The sequence below is a fragment of the Balaenoptera borealis genome (genome assembly GCF_965194805.1).
Source record: "Balaenoptera borealis genome assembly, chromosome: 1".
Lineage (NCBI taxonomy): Eukaryota > Metazoa > Chordata > Mammalia > Artiodactyla > Balaenopteridae > Balaenoptera > Balaenoptera borealis.
Window position 1 is genome coordinate 1841708 of NC_138860.1, and position 15793 is coordinate 1857500.

Here is a 15793-nt window from a genome sequence, read left to right on the forward strand (position 1 = left end):
ACCCTCAGACTCCACGAACTTGAAGGTCAGCTCAGCCCCAGGACCCTCACTGGACCCCCTCGGCACTGTTTACGTCACCCCCAGGTCCAGGCGCCTTCCTGGCGCACGTGTACCAGAGCCTCAGAAGATGCCCGAATGTCAAGCCTTTTGCCCTGTTGGAGCCGGGGCTGTGGGGCCTGGTTTCCACATTCCCTTGCGAGAGATGCAGGGTCAGCGAGACGGCTCCCCTTCCCCCAGGCCTCCCGGTGCCCTGGCCCCATCCCTGCTTGGAGCCCCGTCTGGTCTGCTGTCCATTCCCCCTTTCCGGGGCTGCCGTCTCCTAGGCGGTGGCCGCTGTGTGCACGGGCTCCGTGTCTCCTGAGCCTGGGACACGTGTGTCTTCAAGCCCGCCTGCTGCTGTGTGCTGCGGTGTCCCCTTCGCGAGGTGTGTGTGCGGTGGGCGGGGGGCGGGGGGGAGCGGGGAGGCGGGAGGGGCGGCGTGTCTGTTCTATTTTTAGCCGCCAGTTGCTGTGGGCCGTAGTTTTCATAGCTTCCCCTCCGCTTTCCCCCCACAGTCTGCAGTCAACCGCAAGGCGAGACCATCTCACCCACGGAGACCCAGGAAGGTGAGTGTCCACCGGCCGGGCAGTGGAGCTGGCGCTCCGGACTCAGGAGCAAGCGAGGGCTCGGATGGCGAAGAAGACGGTCTCGCCTGTGCCACTGGGTTTGTTGGTGGACGGTCCTAAGACAGTCCGCAGCATTTAGTCCCGTAGGGCGGCCTCTGCCCTGCAGGACTGTGGCTGGAGGTGCGCTCCCTGCCCGTTTGGAGCCGTGAGCAGGATTTTCCAGGCTGCCCAGGGAGCCCCCGGCAGAGCCTCGAGGACTGTTTTCACACTGCAGCCCAGCCGTCCCAGGAGGGAGAGGGGCGCGTTAGGGACCAGAGGGGGCAGAAGGGCTGCGTTTGGAAGTTGAGGGGGAGCTTGGTGAGCAGTGCACAGGGCGACGCCCGGGTCGGAGGAGAAGGAAGGAGCGGGGGCAGGACTCGGGGGCTGGAAGGCTGCACGTACGCCCGCCGCCACCGACCAAGGAAGCCTCCTGCCTCTTTGTTCTTTGTCTTTGACAACTCGCTTGGCGCCCTTTGCTGTCTGCACAGTGGACAGAGCAGGTGCGGGCAGAGCGCCAGCCAGCCTCCTGGCTCTGGCGCAGAAGGGGGGCTCTCGGGGGAAGGCAGGGGGACAGCACTGGGGTGGGAGCTCGAGAGCCTGTGAGCACATCAGTGAGGACCTGAGGCGGGAGGGTGGGGTTGGGGGGGTTGGGGGGGGTGGGTGGGCTCTCTAACAGGGGGCGGGACCGGAGACTGTCCCCAGCAGCTGTGGGCGGGCTTTCCTGTTCAGAGCTCAGGGTGCTGGGGGGTCCCACAACTGCAGCCTTGGGAGCACAAGCCTTGTCAGCAGTCAGTCAGGGAGGACCGCATGCCCTTGAACTGAGGTCCAAGATCGGGGGTGCGGGCGATCCGGGGGAGGAACACAAGCCTGAGTAGAAACTTGTGGTCCTTTCCCTGCTCACACACAGTCACATACACACTCACACTTACACACACAGACCCACACATAGCCTCAGTCTCGGTCTCACGGCCTGGCTGGCCTTCTGTCCCACCCATGGGGCCTGGGGGAGGGCAGCCCAGGGACCCCTACCTCCCACTGTGGGTCCCGTTATCTCCCTCTTGCTGTTGGGGGCCGGGAGCGCGGCTCTCCCACCCTCTGAGCTGCCGGCTCCATCCTGAGTTCTTATCTTGTCTCTGCTTGTCTTCCAGGGGACCTGTCGAGGGGTCCCGTCTGGTGGGTGTCAGTGCAAGGCTGGGACCCCTTGGCCTGGTGATTGTCAGTGGGCGGGCCGGGGGCGGGCCCGGAGCTCGGCAGGACGCCTGGCCTGGCCGGACAGGTAGTGGCTGTCTAGGGGGTGTGGACACGGCCGGACACCCCCCCGAGTCCCTCCGCAGTGAGATCTGTGCCCCCGGGGACCGTGCTGCGCGGGCTGGTGACGGAAGGTGGGCCCGGGGTGGGGAGGGCTCTTTCCCAGCTGCCCCTCCCCTCTGGACCGCCTCGGTGTCTTCAGAGGAGTGCGGCCCTAGAATAAACAGCTGGCGATAAAATCTAATTGCAGCCAAGCATCTCGGGAATGTGTGGACTGTTTCTACTCCCCTCTGTGCCCCAGGGTGACAGCTGAAGCTCTGGGTCACACTCCCTCCGCCCGGGCCTCGCCCTCCCCCCACCCCCGAGGCAGCGGCAGATGGGGCGTGGTTAAGGCTTTCGGTTGGGAGATTCAGGAGGGGTGGCTGAGCCCCACCCAGGCTTCCTGGGCACGAGGGGAAAGGGCGGAATCGAGGCAGAGGCGGAGGCGACGGTGGCCACTTTGCACGTGTCCTTCAGGGTCAGCCTTCCCCTACCCACACCGGGTTCTGGACCAGATCCAAACTCCTGACCCTGTGCTCAGCCCTCCCCTGGCCCCATCCCCTCCCTGATCCTTCACTTCATGACCCAGCTCGGGGCTCCCGACCGCCCTGCACACGGGCTCCCACCGCAGCCGTGCCCCTCCCTCCCCGTGTCGTTTGCACAGTGCCCACCGCCTCCACTGGAACGCTCTCTGTCCAGCCCGGGCCAGAGGGTGGTCAGGCCTGGCTGTGGAGCTTCCCCCTCTACGGCTCGAGGACCCCCTCCTCGGTCTGAGCCCCAGACTCTCGGACTGAAAGGGGTCCCGGGGTCCCAGGTCAGGGGGCTTCATACTGTGCTCCACGGGCAGAGGACCTCACGGAGGAGCAGGGGGTCCTGGGCTAACCCCCTTCCACCAGGGCCAGCCGCTCTATTGATTGGACTTGCTTTGAACAAAGGGTTCAAGAACCAAATATTAAATGGAAAACAAGTTCTCTAACCCCTGATTTTGCAGAGGGAAAAGCTGGCCCGGAGAGGGCTAGGGTGAAGACCAGAGTGGGACACAGGGTTTTGCCCTGACTCCTGGCCTGACCCCCCTGCAGGGCCCCCTCACGGACCTGTCCCAGCTCATCACCATCCATGTGAATGGCGCCCCCTGGAGGTGTGCCATGTGGTGGCTTCCTGTGGCCTGTGCTCACTATTCCAGACCCTGCCCTCTCCGAGACCTTCATGACCACCCACTGCCCACAGGGCAGTCTGTCTCACCCTGTCATTCGAGGCCCCGTGAGCGAGCACCCACCCCCCCCAACTCCAAACGCATTTCCTGTGTATTCCATTCTGTTCCCCACAGGTGTTGGCAAACGTTTCCTGGGAAGGGCCAGATAGGAAATATTTTAGGCTTTGCAGGTTACATAAGGTTCTGTCGCATATTCTTCTTTGCTTTACAGTCTTTTGAGCAAACAGTCCAGTCCTGGCCTGTGGGCTGTAGTTTGCAGATCCTGGTCCTACACACCTGCCCAGCAGAACCACTTTAGATTCTCCTCTTGTTTCTTTGCCTTTGTAAGGTTTCTCTCCCCTGTGAATGAATGAGTAAATGAATGGAGAGAAAAAAGAGTAAACGGACAAGTATTTACCCCATCCTGACCCACGGGAAGGCGATATGTCTGATTTCTCCTTTCTGCTACCGGACCTTCTCTTGCAGGCTGGGCGGCTGACACAGCCCCACGGCCCAGCCAGGTCGGGGTGAGGGCAGGGGCTCTAACTCTCCCTCATCCACGGTTCCTTCCGCCCCAGGTGCCGCCCCAGGTGCCGCCCCACCGCCGCCATGCCGGAAGTGTAAGTAGTATTGCCTCCCCCCCTCCCCCCCCGCCCCGCCCCGCCCCGGGGTCCAGGAAGGCATGTCCCGTTGCTGCAGATTTCAGACCATCTGTTCGGTCCCTGAAGCAGTTCCCCGGGGGGACCAGATCCTAAAACAGGCACAGTCCTGAGAGCCGGGGTCCCCAGGGTCCACGTGTCCGCCCAGGCTTTGAGCAGAACTGGCTCCCAGTTTGTTGCCGGAAGACCCTCTGGGCCTGTGTCTCAAGAGTTTGTTTGCACTGATCAAATGGATGGATCACAAGCCCCAGGCCATGATTTAACGTTACCCAGTAGATGAACAAGCTTTGGGGAGGTACCTACTGGCCCGGGGAAGGAAGTTTTCACAGCCTAGGACCCCACCTTGAGGTTCCCATCCTCCCCAGTGTACAATGGCTGGTGTTTCCCAAAAGCGCCTCCAGTAGCCCACGGGGCCTGAGGGTCTCTACTCTATTCTGCTTGTCCTCGGACTGGTGCCCCTGCACCATGTCTGCTTTCCTTCTGGTGTGCTGTCACCGCGCCCCTCCCCCAGCCTGTCCACAGGGTCTGCTGTCGCATAGATGCTATGCCTTGTTCACACTCACTCTGTCTTCTGCTCTCCCCCCCGGCCCCCGCCCACCCTGGCCTTCCTGTGATGGACGGCTGCAGCGAGGTGAGTGAGACTGGGGGCGTCTCTGCCCTGGCGGACGTTAGACAGGTGACGGTAGGGTGGGCATCTGAGGACAGAGAGCTTGGGTCAAGGCCTGGGGAGGGGTGCTCAGTGGCTGAGCAAATTCCCTGGAGGATATAAACCTTGGGGGAACATTCTGGACGTGGGGCTCCTCAAGGTCCAGGGAGGGGGCGCCCCAGTGCACCACGTCCCTGGAAGGTGGTCCTGGGGCTGGGACCAGACAGAGGCGGTGTGACCCTGCACCCATGCTGACCACCGAGCAGTCCTCTGTCACTGGGTCTGAGGGCGCGTCCAGCTCTGGGGGCCGTCCTGTCCTTGCAGATCTACATTGGAAAGGTGGGAGGGGATCATCCTTGGGTTATTCCACCCCCGCCCACTACCTGGACACTGAGAGAATAGCAAGAGGATCCTTGCCCTCCCCTCAGGACTTAGACAGCCCTGCCCCCGGTACAGCCCAGGTCTGTTTAGGCTGCTGAGGACACACACAGCCTGGGTCCCGCCCCGCCCGGGGTGGGGACTGCAGCTGGGGAGCTGTGGACTCAGGGCTGGCAGGCTGGGAATTAGCAGCACAGATGGAGGGGACACTCAGCAGAGATTCTGTTTTTCCATCGTCGTGTGAATCTCTAAGTTTCACTGAGGCTCGTATGAAAGTGAGTCCCTGGTGACTGATGGTGAACGAGGTGGCCAAAATCTCCCCCGGTGGTGGGGAGACGGTGAAACATTTCCATGGGTGCATGACAGTGTAAACCGCGGCTGGTGACGCTGGTGATGACCATAGCAACAGGCCATTCCCTCACAACCACGCGGACCGGACACACAGCAAAACCCTTGGCTTTCGGAGAGGAAAAGACAGACCAGCCTGAATAGCTGGATTAGACGCATGTTCCAGGCACGAAAGCCCCTTCACTGTCTCCCACAGGGACGGCTCAAAGCCAATTTCTTCTACTTTACACACAAGAATAGCAAACCCAAGCTGTGGCCGGGGCTCAGCAGAGTAGCTGCAGGTGGGGGTGGGCGGTCACCAGTGGCACGAGAAGTGACCGCCTGTGTCCAGGAGGAGACAGGAGCCCTCGGAGTTAGGGATGGAGCAGCCCCCCTCTCGCTTCCCTGGGGGACGCTGCCACGGGGCCAAGACCTATTAGGACGTATCTAGTCAGCAAGAGATGTCAAGCATTTTTAATAAGAAGAGAAAATATTGTTTTCATAACTGAGAGCAACTTATATGGATTCTGTTGACATCAAGAAAAGTTTTGACGTCTAAAGAGATAAGCTTCTTTATTGAGGGAACTCACGGCTTACTTCTCTGACGTGACACAACATGGCCCCAGAGCGCCAAGCCGCGTGCCTCATCCACGCTGCTCGAAGCTGGTGCTCACCCATGATCTCATTCTGTCTCTAGTCCCTCTGTGGACCGGGTAAGGTGGGTCTCAGCATCCTGACTCACAGATGAGGAAGGGGGTGCCCAGACCCTGTGACCCACACAGTGTCTTGCAGGATTCAGCCCCTCGGTCAGGGAGCTGAGTCTCTGAATCTGAGAGGTGCAATCACAAGATGAGCTTTTAAGGGACCCTGGGGCGAGGATGCTGGGTAAGGATGGTGACAGGCTGGCACTCATCCTGGCCTGGTCCAGATTTCCGGTTCTGTAGCCTCCACCTCACCCGTCTCTCCTCCTCTTTCTCCTCAGAGAAAACCCAAGATTACTGCCTCCCGCAAACTCCTGCTGAAGGTGAGCAGGGTCCCGGCTCTGGGGAGGCGTCCGGGGAGGGAGAGGGGTGCAGTGCACCTCTGGGGGGGAGGGTCGTGGGAGGTCAAAGAGGAGGGAGACCAGAGTGGGGAGGAGGTGGAGGATGAGGAGAAGGGATGGAGGAGGAGGGGATGGAGGAGGAGGGGATGGAGGAGGAGGAGGAGGGGATGGAGGAGGAGGGGATGGAGGAAGAGGAGGAGGAGGAGAGGGGACGGAGGAGGAGGGGATGGAGGAAGAGGTGATGAGGACGAGGGGATGGAGGAGGATGAGGAGAGGGGATGGAGAAGGACGAGGAGAGGGGATGGAGGAGGACGAGGAGAGGGGATGGAGGAGGATGAGGAGAGGGGATGGAGAAGGACGAGGAGAGGGGATGGAGGAGGACGAGGAGAGGGGATGGAGGAGGACGAGGAGAGGGGATGGAGAAGGATGAGGAGAGGGGATGGCGGAGGAAGGGATTGAGGAAGAGGTGATGGAGGAGGAGGGGATGGAGAAGGACGAGGAGAGGGGATGGAAGAGGAGGGGATGGAGGAGGAGGAGATGGAGGAGGAGGCGGCAGAGGGAGTCTGGCCGGAGCCCGGAGTCCATGGTCAGAGGGTGGGAACCCGGAATTCTGGTCCTGGCACCTACCCAGGGCTTGGCAGGAGGTGGGATCAACTTCAGGGTGGGACCCCTAGTGGGAGCAGAGGGTTTGCTTTATTTTGGTAAGAGATTCTTTCTTAGGAGCTCTGGGGCCCAAAAAGATGAGAAATGGTAAGAGGAAGGTTGAAGGACAGTAAGGTCCGGGGTCCAAGAGCGCGTGTGGTCGTGTGTGGTCCCCCGGGGTTTGGTCTCACGTGGCCGCGCACACACTCCGCTCCTGGCTGCCGCCTGGTTCACAGGCGCCCAGGGCTGCCTGGTCTGGGCCTCCTCCGGGGCTGGGCTCGCAGTCGGGGGCCCGCCTTCCCTTCGCGCCCCGATGGCAGGTGGGGGACGAGGGGCCCCGCTCACGGGCTCCGTCCTGCGCAGAGCCTGATGCTGGCCAAGGCCAAGGAGTGCTGGGAGCAGGAGCACGAGGAGCGAGAGGCTGAGAAGAGGCGCTACCTGGCGGAGCGCATCCCGGCGCTGCAGACCCGAGGCCTGTCGCTCAGCGCCCTGCAGGTGAGCGTGGGGGAGGGGCTCCCGACGGGTGACCGCTGGGCTCAGAGCTCTGTCCTTTACAAGTGGCTCCTCCCTCACCTGGCCTCACTAGTCTTCACAACCCCGTGTGGCGGGGTCGGGCTGGGGTGGGGCGTTGGGTCCCATTTTACAGGCGGGAAGGGAGCCTCAGCAGGGAGAAGGGGCTTGCTTGGGGCGGGGGTGCTGAGCAGGGGACAGGTCGTGTATCAGACCAGCATGACGGTGCAGGGCAGGGAGCTGTGCAACGCTTGGGAGGGCCCACTTCTCCAGACTGGCCCGTCCTTCCCCTGCAAATAGGCCTTTAATGTTTTTATAACATTGATAAGAGTTTAAACACCAGTGACTGCAGAGTGAAGGGACCAGAAGGAAATACAGATCGCCTTTGACTTACGATGGGGTTATGTCCCAAGAAACCCATCGTCAGGTGAAACTATCGTAGGTCCAAAGTGCACTGTCTACACCTCGCCCACCGCACATCACAGCACACCTGGCCCAGCTTAACCACGTGAGGACCACTCACGGTAGCTGAAAGTTGGGCGAAATCAACTAACACAAAGCCTACTTTATAATAAAGAGTTGAATACCTCGTGTAATTTGCTGAAGATGAAAAAGCAGATGGCTGTCTGGTACAGAATGGTTTTAAGTGTGCCTGTGGTCACCCTCGTGAGCGCGGGGCTGCCCAGGAGTTGGGGCCGCACTGCCCAGCACCGAACGTCACTAGCCTGGGAAGGGTTACAATTCAAAATTCCAAGCACGGTTTCTACTGAATTGGTATTGCTTTCTCACCATCATAAAGGCAAAAAAAGCATAAGCTGAACCATCGTAAGTCAGGGACCATTTTTTTAAAAAGATATTTACTTACTTATTTTGGGTGTGCCAGGTCTTAGTTGTGGCATGCAGACTTCTTAGTTGTGGCATGCGGGATCTAGTTCCCCGACCAGGGATGGAACCCAGGCCCCCTGCATTGGGAGCTCGGAGTCTTACCCACTGGACCACCAGGGAAGTCCCACCATTTGTACACCAACATGTCACCAATGGTTACCTCCAGGCGGTAACCTATGTTATTACTGCCTGGTGGTAGTAATTCCTATTTTACTATTAATTAAATAATAATCATTATTATCACTAATTATTCCTATTTTATTATTATTAGTAGTGTTTGTTTGTTTGTTTGTTTGTTTAGGCTGCACCATGCGGCATGAGGGATCTTAGCTCCATCGAACCCGTGTCCCCTGCATTGGGAGCATAGAGTCTCAATCACTGGACCGCTAGGGAAGTCCTCTTATTTTATTATTTTGGCTTAATATATAATTTTCAAAATTTCTACAATTAACTTACATTCTTTTTATCATAAGAAAACTTTTTAGTGACAAGTACATTCGGAAAGGAAAACAAAGGACTTCCACTCAGAGCGAAGGGGTCCATCAGCCCCTTCCACAGCTCAGGTCTCGCCGAGGTGGAGGAGGGGCCGGGCACCCGGCTGGGAGGTGGAAAAGGGGGGCTGGGGGCTGAGCGGCTCCCTTATCTCCCTTCCTGACTCCCCTGCTTCCCCAGGACCTGTGCCGGGACCTGCACGCCAAGGTGGAGGTGGTGGACGAGGAGAGATACGACATCGAGGCCAAGTGCCTGCACAACACCAGGGAGGTGAGCCGGGGCGGGGGCGGCGGGGTGGTGTCTGGGGAGGTGGGCGCAGCTGGAGCGGGCTGGCTGGGTGGGGCAGGGTGGTGTCTGGGGAGGTGGGCGCAGCTGGAGCGGGCTGGCTGGGTGGGGCGGGGTGGTGTCTGGGGAGGTGGGCGCAGCTGGAGCGGGCTGGCTGGGTGGGGCGGGGTGGTGTCTGGGGAGGTGGGCGCAGCTGGAGCGGGCTGGCTGGGTGGGGCGGGGTGGTGTCTGGGGAGGTGGGCGCAGCTGGAGCGGGCTGGCTGGGTGGGGCAGGGTGGTGTCTGGGGAGGTGGGCGCAGCTGGAGCGGGCTGGCTGGGTGGGGCAGGGTGGTGTCTGGGGAGGTGGGCGCAGCTGGAGCGGGCTGGCTGGGTGGGGCAGGGTGGTGTCTGGGGAGGTGGGCGCAGCTGGAGCGGGCTGGCTGGGTGGGGCAGGGTGGTGTCTGGGGAGGTGGGCGCAGCTGGAGCGCGCTGGCTGGGTGGGGCAGGGTGGTGTCTGGGGAGGTGGGCGCAGCTGGAGCGGGCTGGCTGGGTGGGGCAGGGTGGTGTCTGGGGAGGTGGGCGCAGCTGGAGCGGGCTGGCTGGGTGGGGCGGGGTGGTGTCTGGGGAGGTGGGCGCAGCTGGAGCGGGCTGGCTGGGTGGGGCGGGGTGGTGTCTGGGGAGGTGGGCGCAGCTGGAGCGGGCTGGCTGGGTGGGGCGGGGTGGTGTCTGGGGAGGTGGGCGCAGCTGGAGCGGGCTGGCTGGGTGGGGCAGGGTGGTGTCTGGGGAGGTGGGCGCAGCTGGAGCGGGCTGGCTGGGTGGGGCAGGGTGGTGTCTGGGGAGGTGGGCGCAGCTGGAGCGGGCTGGCTGGGTGGGGCAGGGTGGTGTCTGGGGAGGTGGGCGCAGCTGGAGCGGGCTGGCTGGGTGGGGCGGGGTGGTGTCTGGGGAGGTGGGCGCAGCTGGAGCGCGCTGGCTGGGTGGGGCAGGGTGGTGTCTGGGGAGGTGGGCGCAGCTGGAGCGCGCTGGCTGGGTGGGGCAGGGTGGTGTCTGGGGAGGTGGGCGCAGCTGGAGCGCGCTGGCTGGGTGGGGCAGGGTGGTGTCTGGGGAGGTGGGCGCAGCTGGAGCGGGCTGGCTGGGTGGGGCAGGGTGGTGTCTGGGGAGGTGGGCGCAGCTGGAGCGGGCTGGCTGGGTGGGGCAGGGTGGTGTCTGGGGAGGTGGGCGCAGCTGGAGCGCGCTGGCTGGGTGGGGCAGGGTGGTGTCTGGGGAGGTGGGCGCAGCTGGAGCGGGCTGGCTGGGTGGGGCAGGGTGGTGTCTGGGGAGGTGGGCGCAGCTGGAGCGCGCTGGCTGGGTGGGGCAGGGTGGTGTCTGGGGAGGTGGGCGCAGCTGGAGCGCGCTGGCTGGGTGGGGCAGGGTGCTGTCTGGGGAGGTGGGCGCAGCTGGAGCGGGCTGGCTGGGTGGGGCAGGGTGGTGTCTGGGGAGGTGGGCGCAGCTGGAGCGCGCTGGCTGGGTGGGGCAGGGTGCTGTCTGGGGAGGTGGGCGCAGCTGGAGCGGGCTGGCTGGGTGGGGCAGGGTGGTGTCTGGGGAGGTGGGCGCAGCTGGAGCGGGCTGGCTGGGTGGGGCAGGGTGGTGTCTGGGGAGGTGGGCACAGCTGGAGCGCGCTGGCTGGGTGGGGCAGGGTGGTGTCTGGGGAGGTGGGCGCAGCTGGAGCGGGCTGGCTGGGTGGGGCAGGGTGGTGTCTGGGGAGGTGGGCGCAGCTGGAGCGCGCTGGCTGGGTGGGGCAGGGTGGTGTCTGGGGAGGTGGGCGCAGCTGGAGCGCGCTGGCTGGGTGGGGCAGGGTGGTGTCTGGGGAGGTGGGCGCAGCTGGAGCGGGCTGGCTGGGTGGGGCAGGGTGGTGTCTGGGGAGGTGGGCGCAGCTGGAGCGGGCTGGCTGGGTGGGGCAGGGTGGTGTCTGGGGAGGTGGGCGCAGCTGGAGCGCGCTGGCTGGGTGGGGCAGGGTGGTGTCTGGGGAGGTGGGCGCAGCTGGAGCGGGCTGGCTGGGTGGGGCAGGGTGGTGTCTGGGGAGGTGGGCGCAGCTGGAGCGGGCTGGCTGGGTGGGGCAGGGTGGTGTCTGGGGAGGTGGGCGCAGCTGGAGCGCGCTGGCTGGGTGGGGCAGGGTGGTGTCTGGGGAGGTGGGCGCAGCTGGAGCGCGCTGGCTGGGTGGGGCAGGGTGGTGTCTGGGGAGGTGGGCGCAGCTGGAGCGCGCTGGCTGGGTGGGGCAGGGTGCTGTCTGGGGAGGTGGGCGCAGCTGGAGCGGGCTGGCTGGGTGGGGCAGGGTGGTGTCTGGGGAGGTGGGCGCAGCTGGAGCGCGCTGGCTGGGTGGGGCAGGGTGGTGTCTGGGGAGGTGGGCGCAGCTGGAGCGCGCTGGCTGGGTGGGACAGGGTGGTGTCTGGGGAGGTGGGCGCAGCTGGAGCGCGCTGGCTGGGTGGGGCAGGGTGGTGTCTGGGGAGGTGGGCGCAGCTGGAGCGCGCTGGCTGGGTGGGGCAGGGTGGTGTCTGGGGAGGTGGGCGCAGCTGGAGCGCGCTGGCTGGGTGGGGCAGGGTGGTGTCTGGGGAGGTGGGCGCAGCTGGAGCGCGCTGGCTGGGTGGGGCAGGGTGGTGTCTGGGGAGGTGGGCGCAGCTGGAGCGGGCTGGCTGGGTGGGGCAGGGTGGTGTCTGGGGAGGTGGGCGCAGCTGGAGCGCGCTGGCTGGGTGGGGCAGGGTGGTGTATGGGGAGGTGGGCGCAGCTGGAGCGGGCTGGCTGGGTGGGGCAGGGTGGTGTCTGGGGAGGTGGGCGCAGCTGGAGCGGGCTGGCTGGGTGGGGCAGGGTGGTGTCTGGGGAGGTGGGCGCAGCTGGAGCGGGCTGGCTGGGTGGGGCAGGGTGGTGTCTGGGGAGGTGGGCGCAGCTGGAGCGGGCTGGCTGGGTGGGGCAGGGTGGTGTCTGGGGAGGTGGGCGCAGCTGGAGCGCGCTGGCTGGGTGGGGCAGGGTGGTGTCTGGGGAGGTGGGCGCAGCTGGAGCGGGCTGGCTGGGTGGGGCAGGGTGGTGTCTGGGGAGGTGGGCGCAGCTGGAGCGCGCTGGCTGGGTGGGGCAGGGTGGTGTCTGGGGAGGTGGGCGCAGCTGGAGCGCGCTGGCTGGGTGGGGCAGGGTGGTGTCTGGGGAGGTGGGCGCAGCTGGAGCGTGCTGGCTGGGTGGGGCAGGGTGGTGTCTGGGGAGGTGGGCGCAGCTGGAGCGCGCTGGCTGGGTGGGGCAGGGTGGTGTCTGGGGAGGTGGGCGCAGCTGGAGCGGGCTGGCTGGGTGGGGCAGGGTGGTGTCTGGGGAGGTGGGCGCAGCTGGAGCGGGCTGGCTGGGTGGGGCAGGGTGGTGTCTGGGGAGGTGGGCGCAGCTGGAGCGGGCTGGCTGGGTGGGGCAGGGTGGTGTCTGGGGAGGTGGGCGCAGCTGGAGCGCGCTGGCTGGGTGGGGCAGGGTGGTGTCTGGGGAGGTGGGCGCAGCTGGAGCGGGCTGGCTGGGTGGGGCAGGGTGGTGTCTGGGGAGGTGGGCGCAGCTGGAGCGGGCTGGCTGGGTGGGGCAGGGTGGTGTCTGGGGAGGTGGGCGCAGCTGGAGCGGGCTGGCTGGGTGGGGCAGGGTGGTGTCTGGGGAGGTGGGCGCAGCTGGAGCGGGCTGGCTGGGTGGGGCAGGGTGCTGTCTGGGGAGGTGGGCGCAGCTGGAGCGGGCTGGCTGGGTGGGGCAGGGTGGTGTCTGGGGAGGTGGGCGCAGCTGGAGCGGGCTGGCTGGGTGGGGCAGGGTGGTGTCTGGGGAGGTGGGCGCAGCTGGAGCGCGCTGGCTGGGTGGGGCAGGGTGGTGTCTGGGGAGGTGGGCGCAGCTGGAGCGGGCTGGCTGGGTGGGACAGGGTGGTGTCTGGGGAGGTGGGCGCAGCTGGAGCGGGCTGGCTGGGTGGGACAGGGTGGTGTCTGGGGAGGTGGGCGCAGCCGGTGCAGGTCAGGTGGGTGGCGGGTGATGTCTGGGGGTGTCGGGTGGGCATCGACGTGGCAGCTGTGGACCAGATCCCCCTCCCACTGCCGGGTCTGGGGAGTGGCACTTAGGAAGCTCTGGTCCCTGCACTCCATCCCCCAGGGCTGGAGTTGGGCAGAGAGAAGGTGATGCTTTTCACACAGATGAAAAGCACAGACTTCCTCCAACCTATAAGGTGGGCTCTTCATTGGAAGAGAAGCCGCCCCTTTTATTCACCCACACAAATAATCATAGCCTGTTAATACCACCTTACCTTGCAAACGGCTTTCATGTGCATTGTCCCTTTGATCCTCCTTGCACGCCTGTGGACAAAGTGGGTGCTTTTATCTGCACCTGACAGATGAGGACACTGAGTTCAGAGAGGCTGAGAAACTCGGCCCAGGTCACACAGCAGTGGACCTGGGATGGGCCTGGCCCAGACTCCAGTCACTCAGCACTCCCCCGGCATGGGGCGCAGGGCGTCAGCTCCACCCAGACCCAGCTCTAGTGCGGTGGGCAGAATGCGGAGGGACAGGGTTCCTGCTGCTGGAGTGGGCACCTGTTCCAGCAGAGGGGTGGGGAGGGACTGGAGCCGCTGCCCCCCTTCCCACTTCTCCCCAGCAGGAATGACGGTCTGTGGGTTCACGGATCCCCCCAGAATTTCCTCCTGAGGTTGCACCCTGGAAATCGCCCAGGGGGCTCGGACATGGGGTTTATCCATCCTGCTGGACCAGGGCTGTGCCCTCAATGAGCTGCTCTGAAGGCTCACTGGGAAGGGACTGGTTAGAAGCAGGAATCAGAGGAAGTGGCCCGCCCCACTGCAAACAGGGCTTCCGAATGACACTGCTGTCTCTTCGCTCCATGGCTAACGGAGTTCCCTCTCCGAGTCCCACTCACCCCTGTACCAACAGAATAGGATAGAACAGAGGTGGCTGTTTGCAAGGTGACAGAGAGTGGGTCTGGGCATCCCCGAGGGCCTGGCCTGGACCCTGGAGAAGTGGGGCCTGGCTGGGGCCCGAAGCCCTGAGCTGCCCCCTCCCCGCAGATCAAGGACCTGAAGCTCAAGGTGCTGGACCTGCGCGGGAAGTTCAAGCGCCCCCCCTTGCGGCGCGTCCGCGTCTCGGCCGACGCCATGCTGCGCGCCCTGCTGGGCTCCAAGCACAAGGTGTCCATGGACCTGCGTGCCAACCTCAAGTCTGTGAAGAAGGAGGACACGGAGAAGGTGAGCCCCCGACCTCACCCGACGCGGCCTCGGCCAGCCCTGCAGCCCCCGCAGGAGCCCCGCCAGCTGGCAGAACGTTCCAGGACCCCTGGGAGGCCCGGGGAGGCCTCACCACCCTGTTCTGGGAGAAGGAGGGCCGGGATGTCCCACCTTTTAGGGGAGGCTGACTTCCCATCCCCCAGCTGCCCCTGCGCAGGGAGGGCCTGGCGCTAAGTGTCCCCTGTGTGGCCGCCCACAGGAGCGGCCCGTGGAGGTGGGCGACTGGAGGAAGAACGTAGAGGCCATGTCCGGGATGGAGGGCCGCAAGAAGATGTTTGATGCTGCTAAGTCCCCGACCTCCCAGTAGAGGTACCAGAGCCGGCTCCCCGCCCCCAGGCCCCAGTTTACAGGGAGCAGGGACCCCAGGACAGCGGCTGGCGGGCTGGGCAGGGCGGTCGGGGGAGAGGAGCCCTGAGGTGGCTCAGTCCTGGTCCCCCCGAGACTGTGGGCACATCATTCCTGCATCGGGGCCCTTCACTCCCTCACCTGCGGCATTGGGGTTGCATCAGCTCCGTGATCCCCCAGGTGTATCACCTGGGGTGCAGATGATCTGGCCCCTCCCAGGCCTGCTGGATCCGATACTCTGGGGTGGGATCAGCCCCTGGGTGACTCTGATGCCAGAGCTTAGAACCCCTGGATTCCATGACCCCCAGGGCCTTCCAGCTCTGACTTTCCAAAAGTCTAAAGCACTTTTAACTGCCTCCTGGGGAATCCTGCAAAGTGCCCAGCACTGGTCGGGGGGGCTTCCATTCAGAGGAGACAAGGCCACCCACTCTCCGAGGAAGCTGCTGGAGAAAGCAGCCAAGTTAGGACACGTGAAGCCCTCTGTGGGCGTGCGGAAGGCACACGCAACGGGGCAGGTTCTGTCCGATAGCCCTGTCCGTCTGAGAAGCCTCGTGGAGGGGCAAGCTCTCCGAGGACGTGATGGGATTGCAGACACAGGGGGGCGTGTCGGGGGCTGATGGTGCAGCCAGAGCTCAGAGGTGGGGATTAGCCACACATGGAAGGATGCCCAGGCCGGCGGGCGCGAGGAGCCCCGTGGGGAGGAGCGGTGTGAGGGGGGAGAGCTGAGGCTCGTAGGAGCCCCTGTGGACAGCAGTCCAGCCTGGGTGCCGGGGTGAGAAGGCCTGGGAACTGAGGGCTGCTGCCTCTCTGTCCCACAGGCAGCTGGCCAAGCTGTGCTCCGGGTGCCCTGCCGGCTCCTTCCTCCAGCCCCTCCCGCCGGCCTCTCAGCATCCGCCCCTGCACTGCAGAGGGCCCCCCCGCCCCCCGCTCCCACGTCTCCCCTCCAGCCTGCGCGCCTTCCGGCGGGACTGGGATTAACAGACACGAGAGGGGAGGAACGGCAGCGTCTGAAGACCTCGCCTGGCTGGCGGCTGGGCTCCCGGCCGCTGTGGTGCAAACAGGCCACAAGGAGGCACGCACCCTCCGCTCTGTATGTCAAGCGCCCGTGGGCGTCACAGCCTCTCCATTAAAACCAGTGTCCTGGTCGCTTCTGCAGCTCTGGCTGTAAGCACCTGCGGGAGGGGGAAGGCAGGGAGCCTGTGAGGGAGGCTGTGCTGGGC

General features: G+C 64.5%; 1 protein-coding gene across 2 annotated transcripts; it reads left to right on the forward strand.

Annotated features, from left to right (window-relative positions):
• The first annotated feature begins 482 nt into the window (after positions 1-482).
• TNNI1 (troponin I1, slow skeletal type) lies at positions 483-15728 on the forward strand. 2 transcript variants are annotated; one of them, XM_082397479.1, is made up of 8 exons: positions 483-605; positions 3702-3747; positions 6116-6157; positions 7181-7312; positions 8885-8974; positions 14013-14189; positions 14428-14537; positions 15392-15728. In XM_082397479.1, the coding sequence occupies exons 4-7, from the start codon at positions 7187-7189 to the stop codon at positions 14533-14535; spliced, it is 501 nt and encodes a 166-aa protein (XP_082253605.1). In that variant the 5' UTR covers positions 483-605; positions 3702-3747; positions 6116-6157; positions 7181-7186; the 3' UTR covers positions 14536-14537; positions 15392-15728. The 2 variants fall into 2 exon arrangements, with proteins under 2 accessions (XP_082253605.1, XP_082253606.1); XM_082397480.1 differs by lacking the exon at positions 483-605 and adding an exon at positions 1791-1920.
• The last annotated feature ends 65 nt before the right edge of the window (positions 15729-15793 follow it).

Bases quoted from the DNA above. Each gene is read 5' to 3' on its own strand.
- TNNI1 (XM_082397479.1), top strand. From the start codon at position 7,187: ATGCTGGCCAAGGCCAAGGAGTGCTGGGAGCAGGAGCACGAGGAGCGA. The intron at 8,975-14,012 runs GTGAGCCGGGGC...CCCTCCCCGCAG, and splicing joins GCCTGCACAACACCAGGGAG to ATCAAGGACCTGAAGCTCAA. The intron at 14,190-14,427 runs GTGAGCCCCCGA...GGCCGCCCACAG, and splicing joins AGAAGGAGGACACGGAGAAG to GAGCGGCCCGTGGAGGTGGG.